This window comes from Peromyscus maniculatus, chromosome 21 (genome assembly GCF_049852395.1).
Source record: "Peromyscus maniculatus bairdii isolate BWxNUB_F1_BW_parent chromosome 21, HU_Pman_BW_mat_3.1, whole genome shotgun sequence".
NCBI lineage: Eukaryota > Metazoa > Chordata > Mammalia > Rodentia > Cricetidae > Peromyscus > Peromyscus maniculatus.
Window position 1 is genome coordinate 4,974,239 of NC_134872.1, and position 17,489 is coordinate 4,991,727.

Consider the following 17,489-nt stretch of genomic DNA (forward strand, 5'->3'; position numbering starts at 1 on the left):
AGAGTTGGGGGGTCCGAGCTCCCTGTACCTCAAGTGACCCCCCATCTCTCTCCCATCTCTGTCTCTCCCTGGTGTCTGTTTTTCTCCCCCTCTCCTCGTCTTTCTCACACGCCCCTCCGTCTCTCTCCCGTGTGTCTCTCTCTCCTCACCCTTTCTCCCTCTCCATTTCTCTCTCCAGATCTGTCCCTCTACCGTGGCCCTCTTCTTCAGCAGCCTCCTGTCTTCCTCCTGCGGTCCTCCCCTCCCAGTCTCTCTCACCTGTCTCCACACCCTCACCTCCTACCACCCCTCAGCATGTTCCCTGGAAGCTGAGGGTCTCTGGGGCTCAGTCCCGGTCTCTCTTTCTCTCTCTCTCTCTCTGTCTCCCCACCCCTTCCCCCCAGCGTGTTCCCGAGGGAGCTGAAGGAGGTGTTTGCATCTTGGCGGTTGCGCTGTGCAGAGCGGGGCCGGGAAGACATTGCCGACCGGCTGATCAGCGCCTCGCTCTTCCTGCGCTTCCTCTGCCCAGCCATCATGTCGCCCAGTCTGTTTGGGCTTATGCAGGAGTACCCAGATGAGCAGACCTCACGAACCCTCACCCTCATCGCCAAGGTCATCCAGAACCTGGCCAACTTTTCCAAGTGAGGGAAACTTCAGGAAGGGTGGGAATGAACTGCGGGCTTCTGGAAAAGTCTCCTGAGTCACCAGAGCATCTGTACCCCTGAGCAGGTTTACCTCAAAGGAGGACTTCCTGGGCTTCATGAATGAATTTCTGGAGCTGGAGTGGGGTTCCATGCAGCAGTTCTTGTACGAGATATCCAACCTGGACACACTGACCAACAGCAGCAGTTTTGAGGGCTACATAGACTTGGGCCGCGAGCTCTCCACACTTCATGCCCTGCTCTGGGAGGTGCTGCCCCAGCTCAGCAAGGTTAGTGGATGTTTCCTCTGTCCTGTCTCCAGGTACTTACCTCTCTGCACAGAACTCTTCCCACCTTGCTGTTCCCGGAAACGTCACCCCCACCTCCAGTACACTTCACAAAGCCTCTGTCTGTGCCCTCTGAGGCCCTTTTGGAACTGGGCATTTACCCATCGGGTGACAGCCTTGTCCTTGCAGGAAGCCCTCCTGAAGCTGGGCCCACTGCCCCGGCTCCTCAACGACATCAGCACAGCCCTGAGGAACCCTAACATCCAAAGGCAGCCGAGCCGCCAGAGTGAACGGACTCGGCCTCAGCCCGTGGTGCTGCGAGGGCCATCAGCCGAGATGCAGGGCTACATGATGCGGGACCTCAATAGGTGAGCATCCTGCTCCCCCACTGCTGTGCTCTGGGAGCCTGGTTGTTCCTGGATGCTTCTTGCTGGGCCCTAGATGCATCTCTCTAAGCCTCCAAAGGGAAAAACTGCAAGTTCTTAGGGACAATGGTAAGGGTACAGGCAGTGGGGGGCTGAGAGCTCTTTAGAGCCAGAGGGAGAAATGCAGAGTCCAGAGGTACTGAGGCTCCTCTGCTCCCAGCTTAGTTGAAGCCAGAGGGACTCTGCTGTAGCTGACTGACTTTGTCCCTCCACCAGCCCATGCTTGTCTGCAGGCTGCGATTCAGCCATGTGGGATCAAAACACTCAGGTGTCTCTAAGTGACCTAACAACCCCCGCCCCCAGCCTACACCTTACCCCAGGAGCGCCCCGTGACCCAGCATTCAGAGAAATAGCAGCTGGAGCTGAGTGGGCCCTGGAGCCTGGCATCCAGTTTGATGGGGTGGGGCTGGGCCTCGGCAAGTGTCCTTCATCTGTGATCACTCTGCTATCCCTCACCCCTGTCTCCATCTACGACACCACACCTGTCCTGCCATTCCCCCATCATCTCTCCACACCTCTCTCCTTCTCCTGTCTGTGCTTGCCCTCTGCATCTCTCTCCAGCTCCATCGACCTTCAGTCCTTCATGGCTCGGGGCCTCAACAGGTGAGGGCTCTGTCCTCCCCCCTCCCGCCCTGCTGCACTGGCCTCCGCCCGCCTCTGCTCCTCTGCCCCTCAGGGCACCTCATCTCCTCCATACCTGCCCAGGGCAGCCCTCACTCCTCCTGCTGCCCCCACCCCCTTTGCCAGGCCTTACCCCTCCTAGGCCTTGTCCTCCCTTCTCCCCTCCTCCCCTCCTCCCCTCCTCCAGCTTTCCCTGCCATCCCCCCGCCTGCCTCTTCAGGGCTGCCACCACCAGCGCTCAGCCCTTCCCCGGGGGTCCCACTCCTCACCAGACCACAGGCTCAGGTGCCAGTAGTCCTGGTCTTAGTTCTGCCTGTGTGTCCTCCTTTCCTTCCAACAGCTCTATGGACATGGCTCGCCTCCCCTCCCCAACCAAGGAAAAGCCACCCCCACCGCCACCCGGTGGGGGTAAAGACCTGTTCTATGTGAGCCGGCCACCACTGGCCCGGTCATCCCCAGCATACTGCACGAGCAGCTCGGACATCACAGAGCCAGAGCAGAAGATGCTGAGTGTTAACAAGAGCGTATCCATGCTGGACCTGCAGGGCGACGGGCCTGGGGGCCGCCTTAACAGTAGTAGTGTTTCCAACCTGGCAGCTGTCGGGGACCTGCTGCACTCCAGCCAGGCCTCACTGACGGCAGCCTTAGGGCTGCGGCCTGCCCCTGCCGGGCGCCTCTCCCAAGGGAGTGGCTCTTCCATCACAGCAGCTGGCATGCGCCTCAGCCAGATGGGTGTCACCACGGATGGTGTCCCTGCCCAGCAACTGCGCATTCCCCTTTCCTTCCAGAACCCTCTCTTCCACATGGCTGCTGATGGGCCAGGGCCCCCAGGGGGCCATGGAGGGGGCAGTGGTCATGGTCCACCTTCCTCACATCACCACCACCACCACCATCACCACCATCGAGGTGGAGAGCCCCCAGGGGACACCTTTGCCCCATTCCATGGCTATAGCAAGAGCGAGGACCTCTCCTCAGGGGTCCCTAAGCCCCCTGCCGCCTCCATCCTTCACAGCCACAGCTACAGTGATGAGTTCGGACCCTCTGGTACTGACTTCACCCGTCGGCAGCTCTCACTTCAGGACAACCTTCAGCATATGCTGTCCCCTCCCCAGATCACCATCGGTCCCCAGAGGCCAGCTCCCTCAGGGCCCGGAGGTGGAAGTGGTGGGGGCAGTGGTGGGGGTGGTGGGGGCCAGCCGCCTCCCTTGCAGAGGGGCAAGTCTCAACAGTTGACAGTGAGTGCTGCCCAGAAACCCCGGCCATCCAGCGGGAACCTACTGCAGTCCCCGGAGCCAAGTTATGGTCCTGCCCGTCCACGGCAACAGAGCCTCAGCAAAGAGGGCAGCATTGGGGGCAGCGGGGGCAGCGGTGGCGGAGGGGGTGGGGGGCTCAAGCCCTCCATCACCAAGCAGGTAGGTGAGGGTAGGAGGAGGTGGGTGGGTGAAGAGCAGCAAGGGAAGGACGTGGGGGCAGGGAGTGGGTGGAACAGTGTAGTCTGGTGTCACAATTTTCTCACCTCCTTTGGCCTGTATTCTCAGCATTCAGGAGGCAAGAGGATACAAGTTTAAGGCCAGCCAGGGCCAGATAGTGATATTCTGTCTCTAAACAAAAAGCTCAGAAACATAAGAAGAGGGCCCTCAGCAGTGTCCCATGGACTGTTCAGGCAGCAGGGATGTGTAGATGGAGAGGTGAGGACTCTCCCCAGGGAGTGTCAGAGAGGAGAAGGCTACAGCAGGGAACAGGTCTGGGGTGCCGTTTTTGTGTTTCCTCCTCTGAACACACCCCCTCTCCCACCTTCCCGCTGTCTGCCCCACCTTGCTTGTCTTAGCATTCCCAGACGCCATCCACGCTGAACCCCACGATGCCGGCCTCGGAACGGACTGTGGCCTGGGTCTCCAATATGCCTCACCTGTCAGCTGACATCGAGAGCGCGCACATCGAGCGGGAAGAGTACAAACTCAAGGAGTACTCAAAATCGATGGATGAGAGTCGGCTGGACAGGGTACGCTGGCCTTGCCCCCTGAGGCTCGTTCCTACTGTTAATGCCAGGGAAGGCCTTTAGTCCTTCCAAGGGAAAAACATCTGTGCTCAGATAGCTGGGTGAAAATGAAAGACAGGCAGACCTCTTTACTAGTCTGTTAGGGCCGTATGTTATCAGTCTATTTAAACCTGACCCAACTCTCTGTGGGTTACATACACTGTAGATTGGAGAGAACTATTCCAGCCAGGCTCTAAGAAAGAGAATGGCTGCAGGTTAGGGTGTGTGTGAAGGACACTACCCAAACTAGGCCTGGTAGCACAGGCCTGTGAACTGTTACTCAGACTAAGACAGGAGATGTCAAGTTCAAGGCCAGCTTGGACAACTTAATGATACCCTGTTTCAAAATAAAAAGTAAAGATAAAGTCATGGAATATAGTTTGTGGAAGAACGTTTCCCTAGCATGTATGAGGCCCTGCATATCAGTTCTACTAGAGGGTTAAGCACTCATGCCCACGGCAATCATCATAGGCCACAAATTCCTCTCTCCTGTGTGTCTAGAATGGAACTGCTTAGGGATGGGCCTTCACAGCACGGTAAAGGCTTCTCAGATGGCCTTTCTTGTCCATGCTTCAGGTGAGGAGTCCTCGTGAGGAAGGCTCCAGTTTAGCACTAGACACCAGAGCTTCCAGGAGTGAAAATAAACTGGGAACATACACTTCCTGGAGCTAGTGGCTACCGAAATGACACCTATATATTGTTGCAATTCGGGAACTAAAATCTTAGAGTTATTTAACTTTTAAATAGCTATGTGTAAGCTGGGGGTAGAGCTCAGTAGTGAGGCTTCGGGTTTGATCCCTAAAACCTAAAAGAATCACATGTGACAACTATATTAAGTAACAGGTAAATGAAGTAACTGGTCTGAACTCTTCTGGACCTGGAATCCCAGACTCCTATTAATAGTCATATTCTCAGCCTGGTGTCCCCTTGATCTCCTGTCTGCAGGACAGGCCTAAGGAGGGGTCATTTATGAGACAGCACCTGCCCCACCTTACCTGCAGTCTCCCGCCCCCAGTGTGCTCAATCTTGGTTTGGAACTACAGTCCCTTTGTCTCTCATTTCTAGATAATGCTTCCTATGTCGTGTCCAGTAGTCTTGCCAGGGTGCCCTATGGGGCTCCATATTCCCCATGCTTGTGTGAGGGCATGGCACACTTCTAAGATGTGGACTTTGACCTTGCTCCATCTTGAGGAAGCCTCACTATCACATAAGGCTTTCTTAAAAACAGATCAAGTGTGTCCAACAGGCAGAGAAGGATCGGGTGCTCCTTGTGTGGTGGCTAAACAGACGGGGATGGGAACGGGCTGGTAACGCCAGGGCAGGACGCTCCTCACAGTGCGGGGTCATGTGCCCGGCGGGCAGGTGAAGGAGTACGAGGAGGAGATTCACTCACTGAAGGAGAGGCTACACATGTCCAACCGGAAGCTGGAAGAGTATGAGCGGAGGCTGCTGTCTCAGGAAGAACAGACCAGCAAGATCCTGATGCAGTATCAAGCCCGCCTGGAGCAGAGCGAGAAGCGCCTGAGGCAGCAGCAGGTGGAAAAGGACTCCCAGATCAAGAGCATCATTGGCAGGTGAGGGGCGGCCCGGGGTGAGGCTGGAGGGAGAGGGAGATGGGAAAAGCCTGCCCCCTCACCAAGCCCTGGCATTGCTCACACACTAACTTCTGAAGCCCTGGGAGATACACCAATTACTGTTTTACATCACTGGACTTGGCTTGGGCCTAGACTCCCTATCAGTTTTTCTTAACCCCACCTCTGAGGTTCACCACAAAGCTAAGCAGCGGTCCCTAACCACAGGAGCCCTTAACCATTCCTGCGTTCCTGGGCAGAGATCCTTCTCCAGCCATGGGAAGGGGTTCCATGAGAAAGGGGCTTTTTTTTTTTTTTTTTTTTGGTTTTTCAAGACAGGATTTCTCTGTGTAGCTTTGCGCCTTTCCTGGAGCTCACTTGGTAGCCCAGGCTGGCCTTGAACTCACAGAGATCCGCCTGCCTCTGCCTCCCAAGTGTTGGGATTAAAGGCGTGCGCCACCACGCCCGGCTCAGTTGTGGACACTTTTAATCCAAGCTCTCCGGTGGATTTCTGAGTTCGAGACCAGCCTGATCTACATAGAGACTTCCAGGACAGCCAGGGCTACATAGAGAGACCTTGTCTCAAAAAAACAAAACAAAACAAAACAAAAAAAATGACACAAATCTAACCTCAGGATCCAGGAGTACCCATGTCTGTAATCCCAGCATTTAGGAGGTGGAGGCAGGAGGATAACTTCGGCTACATAGTGCGTTCTAGGTTTGCTAGAAAAAAACATATAGGGAGAAAATCTACTTTTCTGGGTTGGAGAAATGACTCAAGTGGTTAAGAGGAAATACTGCTCTTGCAGAGGATCTGAGTTCAATTCCCGGCACCCACACCAGGTGTCTATAACTCCAGCTCCAGGAACACCTGCATTCACACACACACACACACACACACACACACACACACACACACACACACACACAGTTAAAAAATAATAGAAATAGGTTGGGTAGTGGTGGCGTAGTGGCATACACCTTTAATCCCAGCATAGAAGCAGGTGGATCTCTGTGAGGTTTGAGACATAGTGAGTTCCTGGATAGCCAGAGCTATACAGAGCTCTTGTAAAACCAAAGTAATAATAATAACAACAACAGTAGGAATAAGCTGGGTGTGATGGCGCATGCTTTTAATTCTATCACTGGTGAGGCAGAAGCAGGCAGGTCTCTTGAGTTTAAGGTCAGCCTTGTATACACAGTGAGTTTCAGGCCAGCCAAAGCTACACAGTGAGACTGTCCTGAAAAACCAGTAAGTGAATAAATAAGTGTAAACAAGTCTTTAAAAAGTCCCTCAGAAGGCAGGCATGAGGACCCTGGGAGGAAGTGGAAAGCAAGAGTCCCGGGTAACAGCATCTTTTGGGTCGAGAGGAATTCTGCAAGGAGGCAGAATTGTCCAGAGCTTTTCCGGAGTTGCAGGGGTTGCCCAGGGTCAAGAGTACCACAGTGGGCTCTGAGCCCGTGCCCGCCACTAACCCCACTGAAGCCCGTCCCTTCAGGCTGATGCTGGTGGAGGAGGAGCTGCGTCGGGACCACCCCGCCATGGCTGAGCCGCTGCCTGAACCCAAGAAGAGGCTGCTCGACGCTCAGGTGGAAATTACAATGTCATTTATCTTCTCCGTGTCCCATCCCCATCCATCCCACTGTCTCTGTGCACTCATGGCACCAGCCACCCCGGCCACCCCCATCTGTCTGCCGTGGTCCTGTCTGTCTACTGGCTGCTTCCTTCCTGCAGCCCCCGTGGTCCATCTCCATCCCACTGTCTCCATCCCACGGTCAGCCTTGTGTACACAGTGAGTCTCTGTCCCGCCTCTGCCTCCTGCCCTGTCCCCCACTCTTGCCTGCATCAGGACCTTCCTTCCACCAGAGCCTCAGCCTCTCAGCGCCCCTGTCCCCAGTGCCCTTGAACTTGTGCCTCTTACGAGGAGGCCGCTCCTGTCTGCTTCTTCAGCTCTTCTTGAGTCAGGAAGGCTGGCGTCCCACTGGATAGAGTGGAGCATGGATAATCTGAGCTGTACTTCTCCAGCTCTGTGTACCCTGGAGACTCAGGGTCCTCCTGACTCCCCATTCTGACACGTGGGCAGGTCCTACGTAGCCTCTTTCCTCTGGCTCTTCCGATCCTAAGGTCTCTCCCAGAGGCCCCTTCCCATAACTCAAATTCGGCTTGCCTTTGGCCTCTGGTGTTCCCCGAACCGATGTCTGACTCCCGGTCACCACCCTCTCTGCTCTCCAGCCAGCTTCCAGGCCCTCTCCACCCTTGCCCTGCTCTATCCTATCCATACTCCTCCTCCCTCTGCTCTGACCACCAGGACTTCCTGCCCCCGCCACCAAGCCTCCTGACCCCATGACCCCACTCTCTCCCCCTGCAGCTCCTCATCAGGTAATTCTCCTGGTTCCGCTTTGACCACGGGCGGAGGACACTGGGGGAGGTGACTCCGGACCACTGCAGGTTGGTGGTGAAGCCCACCCTTTCCAACTCTCTGCAGCCTCTCCCTCACTGCTGCCCACTCCACCCAGAGACCCTCCACAGAGCCCACCCTCCTGACACCTCCTGCACAGACAGACCCTTCCCGAGGCACAGCCAGAGCGTACCTGCAGACACCCCCACACCACTGACACCTTAGCACCACCAAAGTGGACTCTTACAAAGACCAAGCACATTTACAGGTTCCCCGGTTCTCTCCAAACTGGCCCCACAGGCACCTCCTGACAACACCCTCCCTTTCCTCTACCTATCCAGTGTCTGTCTGTCACCCCCCATTTCACCAGAGTGTCCTTGGAAGTTGGGGTGTTGGGTGGGTGTAACGGGGTGGAGGGGTATTGGGCTGGGCCAGGCTAGGGGCTGTGCCGACTCCAGCAGGTAGGTCGGGGTCTCCTCTTCCTTTCCTAACTCCTGCCCTGCTGCTCTCTGCCTCTGCTTTCTCCCTTGTGAGGCGGAAGGGACCTGAGGCTTCCGTAGTTACTACTGGGTGGAAGTTGGGAGTGGGCAGTTAATTCAGGGCGACACTAAGGACCCTGGAAAAGATGCTGTTAAGATGTCCTGACAGGTGAACAGAGTGGATGGCATATGACAAGCAAGACAAAGAGTCTTGGACAGATGTCAGGCTGGACTTTTTCATGTGGCCTGTAACTTAGAAGTGAGGAGAAACAGCTTCCTAGAATGTAGTCAAGGGCCTAGTAGCCATATTTAGGTTCAGGCAGGGACACTAGGAACAGCATGTTAAACAACCTCTCTTGTCAGAGCTCAAGTTCCTGAGTTGCTAATGCCACTCCTTTCCCTCTCCTGCCCCCCAGGAGTCTTTAGGACACACAATCCTACCTGAAAGCCAGCAGCTGGGAAGCTGCCAGGTGCACCTCGGTCCTGAGACACATTTGTTTCTGTGGGGCTGATTTGTGGGGGGCAGTGGCTCCTCACTCTGTCATTTTAACTCTCTGCCTGCCCAGCCTCTCTGTCAAAGCAGTTAGTGATCTGTAAACAAATGCTGAAAGACACCAGGGAACCTCACCATTTAAAGGACTCCAGCAGTGAACTCCTTTGTAAAATGAATAATAGCACCCTAATTTATCCAGCTTCTAAATTTGGGACCGTGAGGGCGTAGGGGGCATGCCCATGTGTCGTCATGAGCAGACAGGCAGCGTGGAGGGAATCTGAGGGTTCCTTCCCCTGTTCTCTTCCTACATGTACTTAGGGCTCCTATTACGTATAATCTCCTCTCCCACTGACTGGCTGTGAGATACCCAGATAGTCAAGAGGGCAGAACTGACTAAGGTTATATTTTGGGTGGCCTTGTAACAGGTGAGTCTTTGGTTCGGATATGGAAGCCTTCATTCATTTCTTGTGTCCTTTGGAGATAGGGTCAGATACAGAGAGCTACATGCTGCTCTACCTAACGTTCTGTGGCTCAGACAGTCATCTGTGTGTGTGTTCCAAACCATTTGTAGGCTTTGCTCCCACTGCAGCCCAGCAAGTAAAAATAAAAATGAGTTTTGAGCTAGATTTTTAAAGCCAAGTAAGTGTCGACAAGTGTGGGGACTCGGGTGGTCTTCACTCTCAGCAGAGGCTCAGAAGGTTGGGCTGAGCAGGAGCCAGGAAACCGGTCCCAGAGGCCATGGAAGGTCCTGACAATAGGTAGAGGAGTGACACAGGGCCTGCCACTCAAGCTGGAGGCCGGGAGGGGAGCTGCAGAGGAAGGAGGGTGGGAAGGAGTGGAACTGGGGGGGCATAACGGCTCTAAACCAGTGGTTCTCAACATGTGGGGCGTGACCCACTTCACAGGGGTCGCAGACCAGATATTTATGATCCATAACGGTGGCAAAATTAGTTATGAAGTAGCCACAAAATAATTTCATGGTTGGGGGTGTCACATGAGGAACTGTGTTAAAGGGTCTCAGGTCAGGAAGGTTGAGGACCCCTGCTCTAAACCTGTCAGTCGTTCCTACAAGATGTCCCTCCACATCACTTCCCTGACCCCTTCCTGTCTCCAGTACAGTTAAACCTCTCTCACTTGGGATCTAAGTTTGAGAGTAACTGACAAACTGAGTGACAGTGTCTGTTAGTGAGCACCTGTCTTCAGAGCACAGTAAGTAAACCGCTAAGCAGGGCTGCTCCACAGGCCTGCAGGGAGCCTAGTGAAACAAGTCCCCGCCCACAGACACATTCCCACCCATTGCTTAGCACACCCTTTCTTCCCAGATCAAGGAAAACTCAGGGCCTGGTTTTGTTCCAGTTATGAACAAACTTCCAGATCTGTGGGGGTTTGGACTAATGAGGTTTTACTGTATTGCCTCCGCTGGTTCCTCAGTGTGAAGTTCCTGCCTGGGTGGAAGGTGCTGGGAGGGGTTTCCATGGTGCCATGGACAGGGGTTGGGGGCTGGAAGCGGGAGTCATGTCAGAGGAAGGTGAGAGCTAGTTGCTCTTGAGCTGGTTTTCTGGTGTGAGTTCTCTCCCTGCTCCCCCAGAACCCCTGGAGGTGAGAAACAAAACAGAGAGGGTGGACAGGGCTGTGGGTGAGAGCACTGCTCGGGGCTGGCATCCCTGCCCCGCGAAGCGTCTCAATAAGTCCGCGCTCTCCTCTTTGGTGTCTTGCAGGAGAGGCAGCTTCCCCCCTTGGGTCCAACAAACCCGCGTGTGACGCTGGCCCCACCTTGGAACGGCCTGGCCCCCCCAGCCCCACCTCCCCCACCCCGGCTGCAGATCACAGAGAACGGCGAGTTCCGAAACACCGCAGACCACTAGCCCACCCAGCATCACAGACCTCCTTCCTTGTGCACCCCACCCCGGAACATCACCAACCACCAGGACTGGACATCACCGAGGGACAGCAGGATTGCCTCCCTTGGTGCCTCCTCGAGGCACCCATCCGCCACCTCCACTGCACCATTTCTAGGAGGGAGAGTGGGACCCTGAGCTGCCCTCTTCACCCCCAGGGACCCTCACCCCAGGACACCACCTACCCCACAGACCCCTTCACTCCGGGGTGCTATCCCCACCCTCTGCCTCATAGTTCCCCTGAGCACTGGGGGACAGACCCTCACACCCACACTGGGGGTGAGGCACCTCCAAACTTTCAACTTCAGGGTGATTTTTTAGCAGTAACCAGAGCTGACAATCTAACTCCCCTCCACCACCCCATTTTGGCCTCCCCTGTCCCCCTTGTTATGGGGAGGGGACCCCGGGTGAGGGGGCCCTATTACCCCTTGATTTCTCAGGAGCGTCTGGGGGGGCTCAGCACGCACAAACTCCTTCTCCTCTTTCCACTCTCTTACATTTACTTTCCCCACCCAGAACCCAGATGGGGTGGAGGGGGCCACCGGGGCAGGGAGGGGGCGGCAAGGGGGGAATGGGGGTCGCCTCCCCTTCTTCCCACACCTGATCTGCTCTTGGCTGGTCCCAGAGCGGGGTGAGGGGGCTTATGCCCCCCCCTCCCCCAGTGTGTTGGGTGGGGTGGAACTGAGGTTCGGATGAGGGGTTAGGGTTTGGGAGGCCACGTGTGCTGGGTTGTGGAGGACAGACTAGCTGATCTGCCTTACCCCGACACACAGCCAGCCCCCTACCCTTCCCTCTTTTGTCTCTACTCCCATGGGGAGGGGGAACTTACTCTAGGAAAAGCCATGTCTCTCTCCCCCAGGGTGGGGGACCTGTGTTGGAGGATGGGTGTTTGGGGGCCCCCTTCCATGACTCTGTCCCCTGGGGGAGGTAGGACAGGGCTGGGCTTCCCTCTCACCCTCCCCCCTCACCCAGTCTCCCTCCCTCCCGCCAGCTCCACGATTTTTCGGTGTTTCTCTGTACATAGCTCTCTGGCGGGACAGGGGAGGTAGGATGGATGGGGTTTGGGGTGGGTAGGCCATGGAAGGGAGAGATCCCTCCTGGGTACCCCCTCTTCTCTGACTGCTGTCCCCTACCCAGCCTTGTCTCCTAACCCCTTCTTGCGTTTGGTATTGAGAATTCCTCCCAGACTCCAGACTCGACCTTTTGTATGGACAGCTCTCCTTCGATCTTACCCTCTACACACATCCACCCAGCCGGGGCCAAATTTATACTTATATAAAAGTTGTAAATATGTGAAATTTTATCCCGTTCCCTTTCCTCTGCTTACCCCACTTCAGGCCCCGCCCTCGCCCTCCCCCCTCCTCTTTGGCTGTTGTAATTATCTGGGGTTTGTACTGTACATAACGGGCTGGGGGCTGGGAGGCGACCCCTCTGTACAGAGCTTCCTGGCTCCCTAGCCCCACCCCTCACTTCTCCCCCCACCCACCACCTTAAGAGTACGAAGACCTCCTTCTTACTCATTTTTGTTTGTTTACTCGTTCTCTTTACCGCCCCTACTCCCCGCCCCGCCCCCTTTCTCCCACTCCCATTTCCTTTTTTTCTGGAGTGTGTGGTGAAACAGAAAAATCATGTTTAATAAACGGAGATTGTTCTTTTATCGCTGGGTTAAATTTTTTTTTTTTTTATTAAGTCTTGGTTTTTCGGGACAGGGTTTCTCTGTGTAACAGCCCTGGCTGTCCTGGATCTCGCTCTGCAGACCAGGCTGGCCTCGAACTCACAGAGATCCTCCTGCCTCTGCCTCCCGAGCGTTGGGATTAAAGGCATGCGCCACCTCGTCCAGCACTGGGCAGACTTTTTAGTCTGGAGTCCCGGGAACCACCTGAAGGGGTGACAGGAACTACTCTGGGGGAGAACGCGGCCAGTCTGCAAGCAGTGCTACAGGGTCCCACCCAGTCAGGAGAACAGCATAGACCGCAGCGTCCTCCCCACCCCACTCCCGCTCTCCACCCGCCGCAGCACTCAACCCGCAGGCGCAGAGGCTGCGAACGGACCCAGGCGAGCACACGGTCTTTGCAAAACTCTCGACACAGGCTTTAATCGTGAGGACGCGCCTCTGGCAACGGGAGGGAAAGAGCCGGGGTCCTTAGCGAGCGAGCGCTCCAGACCTCCGGCCTGGCTGCCCCGCGTGCACACTGAGGCCAGCGGCACCTACCTCGCGCGGCGGCGGAAGACCCCGACGGCGCCGCCGAGCCCGGCACGCCCCTCACCGCCCCGCGGACCGGCGCTCGACCTCCGCGGCTCCCCCGACGACGCTCGTCGGCGCTCGGCAGCCGGCCGGCCCCCGGCCCCGCCCCCCAGGCCGCGCAGCCAATAAGAAGGGGGCTTGTAGGCTCCCGTCCTTCCATTGGGTGCGGCCTGGCCCCGCCCCGCGCGCTTGGCCGCAGCGGCGTCCGGCGGAGCGGCGGCAGCTTCCGGCCGACCAGGCGCAGTGGAGGCTGAGCAGCGGCGAGGCGGTCTCGCGTGCGGTGGGGGCGTGTCGGCGGGAAGGCGCGTGGCGGGAGCCTGCGGAGCCGGCCCGTGTGAGCACGGTGAGGCGGGGCGAGCGGCAGCCCAGGGCGGCCCGAGCCGGCGGGGTGGGGCGCAGTCCCCTCCTCGGCTTCCGCAGGGCCTGCGGGTAAACACCCTGGCCGGTGTCCCGTCGGTTTTCTTGGTGGGCGGAACTAATGCACAGAAACTGTCACTGAAGAATTGTCGAGTGTCGGCGGGGGGCAGCTTGAGACGGGTCTCCCGTCCCGATCCGCTGGTGTGACTCCGGGCTCCTTCCTCCGCAGCCTTCGTTCCGCACAGAGTCCTCCTGTTCCCGACCCCCTGGGATTTCTCTTCCCGAGGTGGCCATGGATGCTTCGACTCTGCCCCCCACACCCTCTTCTCCGAGGTGCAGCCCAGCCCCCCGGACAATCCACATTGAGTTCCCTCATCATAGTTCGTCGCTGCTGGAGTCCCTGAACCGCCACAGGCTGGAGGGGAAGTTCTGCGATGTGTCCCTCCTGGTTCAGGGCCGGGAACTTAGGGCTCACAAAGCGGTGTTGGCTGCTGCTTCTCCTTACTTCCACGACAAGCTGCTTTTGGGGGACGCGCCCCGACTCACTTTACCGAGTGTCATTGAGGCGGATGCCTTCGAGGGTCTGCTGCAGCTCATTTACTCAGGGCGCCTCCGGCTGCCCCTGGATGCGCTCCCTGCCCATCTCCTCGTAGCCAGCGGCCTGCAGATGTGGCAGGTAGTGGATCAGTGCTCAGAGATCCTTCGAGAACTTGAAACCTCAGGTGGAGGGATATCGGCTGGTGGAGGAGCCTCCTACCACACACTTCTTTCCACAACATCTTCGGGAGGCTGGTGCATTCGCTCTTCCCCTTTCCAGAACCCGGCCCAGCCCTCTGCTTCGACAGAGAATTCTGCTGCTACCGAGAGCCCCATTGGAGGGGAGGCGAGTGAACTAGAAGAAGTGTTACAGATTCAGGTGAAAGAAGAGGAGGAGGAGCAGGGGGCAGCAGCCCCGCTCTTTCAGACTCCTCCACCTCAGAGAATATCCGGAGGGTTTTCCCAAGCTTGTGGATCCCACCCGCTGCCTACGTCCGCTCTTCCCAGCAAGCCTCCAGAGGATGAGAGTTCAACCCTTGAGCCTCCTGCCCCTCCTGTACGAGCTCCCCAAGTCTTATATGTTAATCAGGAACCCCTTGAGTCTAAGGAGGAGACGTCAGGAGGTAGGACTCTGTCTGGAGGAGCGAAGGAGAAGACCAAAGCACTCCCTGGAGGGGACCCTGAGGGAAATGAGGAGCTAAGATACTTGCTGTCCTCAGGAGGAGGGGAAACATCTGGGGCAGGAGATCCATCCTGGAAGCCAGTGGATCTTCATGGGAATGAAATCCTGTCAGGGGGTGGAGGCCCTGGAGGATCAGGGCAAGCTGTGCATGGGCCTGTGAAGCTGGGAGGGACACCCCCCGCAGATGGAAAGTGCTTTGGCTGCCTGTGTGGAAAACGGTTTGCAGTAAAGCCGAAACGAGACCGGCACATCATGTTGACCTTCAGCCTTCGCCCTTTTGGATGCGGCGTCTGTAATAAACGCTTCAAGTTGAAGCACCACCTGACTGAGCACATGAAGACCCACGCTAGAGCCCTGCACGCGTGTCCCCACTGTGGCCGTCGGTTCCGTGTCCACGCCTTTTACCTTCGTCACCGGGACTTGTGCAAGGGCCAGGGCTGGGCCACGGCCCACTGGACTTACAAATGACTGCTCGTGCGCTGTGCTGACTTCTAGGATAAGATAGGTGCTGCTGCTGCTGGAGTCTTACCCTTCCCCACCTCGGTCCTGGACTGTGTAGGCATCCCAAGAGATTATATATGTTATGAACCCCTTACTCTTGGATATGGGCCTCACCCTGGTGTACTTGGAAGTTCAGGTTTCTCAATCCAGCTGTTTGTTAAGCAGACTGTAGGAAAGTCATACTTTTGATCACGTAACCTAAATGACCCTTTTCGTATTGATAACCAGTGAGGAAACCACTGACTTCAGATAGGTTAGTGGGAGAAGAGTTGGGACAGAATGACCCAGTAACTTTGACTTCATCTTCCCCAGGAGGTCAGGGAGCTGGTGTCTGATGTGTTTGATTCAGAGCTCAAGTCATTGCCACACTAAGCTCTGAGCGTCCTCCCCGACACCGTCAGCCGCTCTGTTTCTATACATCTTTTTGCTCCTTCTTTCTAGAAGCTTTTTAGGTTGTACTTTGCTTTCTCACCAGTAGACACCTTCCCAAATATCCTTTTAAAAAATGTTCTTGAGTATGCAACAAGTATGGGTGCAGACACATTTAATCCCAGCACTTGGGAGGCAACGGGGGCAGACAGGTCTCTGTGAGCTCCAGACCAACCCGGGTAACATAGTTATCCAACATAAAAGTTTCAGGCCAGTCAGGGCTACACAGTGAGACCTGGTCTTAAAAAAAAGTACTTGAGCACTTTAACACATTGAGCATTTCATATGTGATTCCAAAGCCCCTAAGAGGCCCTTTCCTCAACAGCCTTTGCTCTTGTCTACCTTGGACCACCACTGACAACTTGCTTAATGATCACAGTGACAAATGTGACCAGTGAACTCAGGAGATGGCAACCATTGCTCTCTGAGCAAATTGTCCTGATTAGAAGACTCAGGGTTGAGACCACACGTGGCGAATTGTGCAGAATAACTGTATGGTGAGACCATACTGCCTCCTTTTCCATCCCACCCACATATGCTAGAAACAGCGCCTTTGTAGAGGTGGAGGGGTAGATACTAGAATGGAGGTGAAGGGAGATTTAAAGTCACTTCATTTCATTACTTAATAAACTCTTCCCTGAAATCTAAACTGGCAGTAGCCTGGATTGAGTGATTGATGTGGAAGAGATAGATGTGAGAGCAGAGCTCCCGGAGATGAGTGTGTCCCTTTGCAGCAGTTATGTCGATGGAAGAATGGACCGGTTCACAGACACATCTCAGAGAATGCTGGCCTAGACTCAGGCCTGCCCCACTGCTGAGGAACCTCAGGTAAGTTCTTTATGTTTCAGAGTCTGAGCTGCCTCCGTTTGTTTGAGACCTCACCTTACTATCTCACCAGACTGGCCTCAAACTCATGACCCTCCTTCCCCAGCCTGTTGAATACTGGGATTACAAGCACATACCACCATGCCTGGTTTACGCCACTTTTTGAAAGGGTTTGGGTCATCTATTATATTCTGACATCTTGTATTATGCATAGTGTTTGGATGGTACTTTGGTTTCGTCTACAGATACTTAGAACAGGTTTTCTGTCACTCAAAAAGTGTCTCAAGTGAACAAGAGCACTCACTACCAAAACATGAAGACCTGAGTTCAGATCCCAACACCCACAGAAAAAGAGTCAGTCAGGTGTCAGGTTGACAGGAGGGTTCAGTAGGTGCCTGCTGATGAGCCTGATAACCTGAGTTTGCTCCCCAGAACCCACATGGTGGGAGGAAAAAAACCAACTTCTGCAAGTCGTCCTCAGACCTTCACACGCAAGCCATAGCACATGTGTGCACACACAAATACACACTTTAAAAAAGAAAAAGAAAAACCAGATTTTTGTGGCTAAGCAGGTGAATTCTAGCTTGAATTGATCAAATTCTCAAAAGAGATGTGCTGTGGTCTTCTGCCCTTGGTAAGGAGAGTACATTGGGAAAGAAAGTAGTGAAGGTGTCTTGATTGACTGCAGTCCTACCCACCCACTTGGGTAGGTAGATCATATTAGATAGATAGCTGTATTCCTTGATGTCTTGGTTCCTTGAGTTGGAAGCATTGAAAGGTGGCTCTGGATGACCTTACTAAAATGAGAGTTTATAGAAGAATGGGAATTGGCTCCAGGATTGGAAGGAAGGCACTAAGGAGCCCTGCCTTTGGAAGAAGTTCTTTCAGAGCTCACGGAGCAAGAATCTCTGGGCAAAGACCTTGAGCTCACAACATGTTATTGGGAGTGGTTGGTTTAGAACCCAGAGTGGTCTTGAATTTGCTCTGTACTGGAGGCCTCCTGTGAGTGGCCCTCTCCCCTCTACTTCTGAGTGCTGAGATTATAGGGCACACTGCCACACCAGGGTCATTCTTGGTGGTTT

At 55.3% G+C, this 17,489-nt stretch overlaps 2 protein-coding genes across 27 annotated transcripts in view; both read left to right on the forward strand.

Moving 5' to 3' along the window:
- Syngap1 (synaptic Ras GTPase activating protein 1) overlaps positions 1-12,488 on the forward strand; it is a 30,159-nt gene extending 17,671 nt beyond the window's left edge. For 8 of the 26 annotated variants that reach the window (XM_015989894.3, XM_042266035.2, XM_076558322.1 and 5 more), the window contains 8 exons: positions 384-620; positions 709-910; positions 1,097-1,275; positions 1,894-1,935; positions 2,294-3,365; positions 3,782-3,955; positions 5,354-5,565; positions 7,062-7,496. In XM_015989894.3, coding sequence (XP_015845380.2) covers positions 384-620; positions 709-910; positions 1,097-1,275; positions 1,894-1,935; positions 2,294-3,365; positions 3,782-3,955; positions 5,354-5,565; positions 7,062-7,359 — 2,416 coding nt within the window. In that variant the 3' untranslated portion in view covers positions 7,360-7,496. Of the gene's footprint in view, positions 1-383; positions 621-708; positions 911-1,096; positions 1,276-1,893; positions 1,936-2,293; positions 3,366-3,781; positions 3,956-5,353; positions 5,566-7,048; positions 7,497-7,931; positions 8,012-9,251; positions 9,359-10,047; positions 10,143-10,651 lie in introns of those variants that run through there. The other 18 variants (XM_006996579.4, XM_042266036.2, XM_042266039.2 and 15 more) reach the window with 16 other exon arrangements.
- Positions 12,489-13,266: 778 nt separating this feature from the next.
- Positions 13,267-16,231, forward strand: Zbtb9 (zinc finger and BTB domain containing 9). Its single transcript, XM_042265819.2, has 2 exons — positions 13,267-13,419; positions 13,663-16,231. The coding sequence occupies exon 2, from the start codon at positions 13,726-13,728 to the stop codon at positions 15,118-15,120; it is 1,395 nt and encodes a 464-aa protein (XP_042121753.1). The 5' UTR covers positions 13,267-13,419; positions 13,663-13,725; the 3' UTR covers positions 15,121-16,231.
- Positions 16,232-17,489: the final 1,258 nt, after the last annotated feature.

Bases quoted from the DNA above. Each gene is read 5' to 3' on its own strand.
- Zbtb9 (XM_042265819.2), top strand. From the start codon at position 13,726: ATGGATGCTTCGACTCTGCCCCCCACACCCTCTTCTCCGAGGTGCAGC.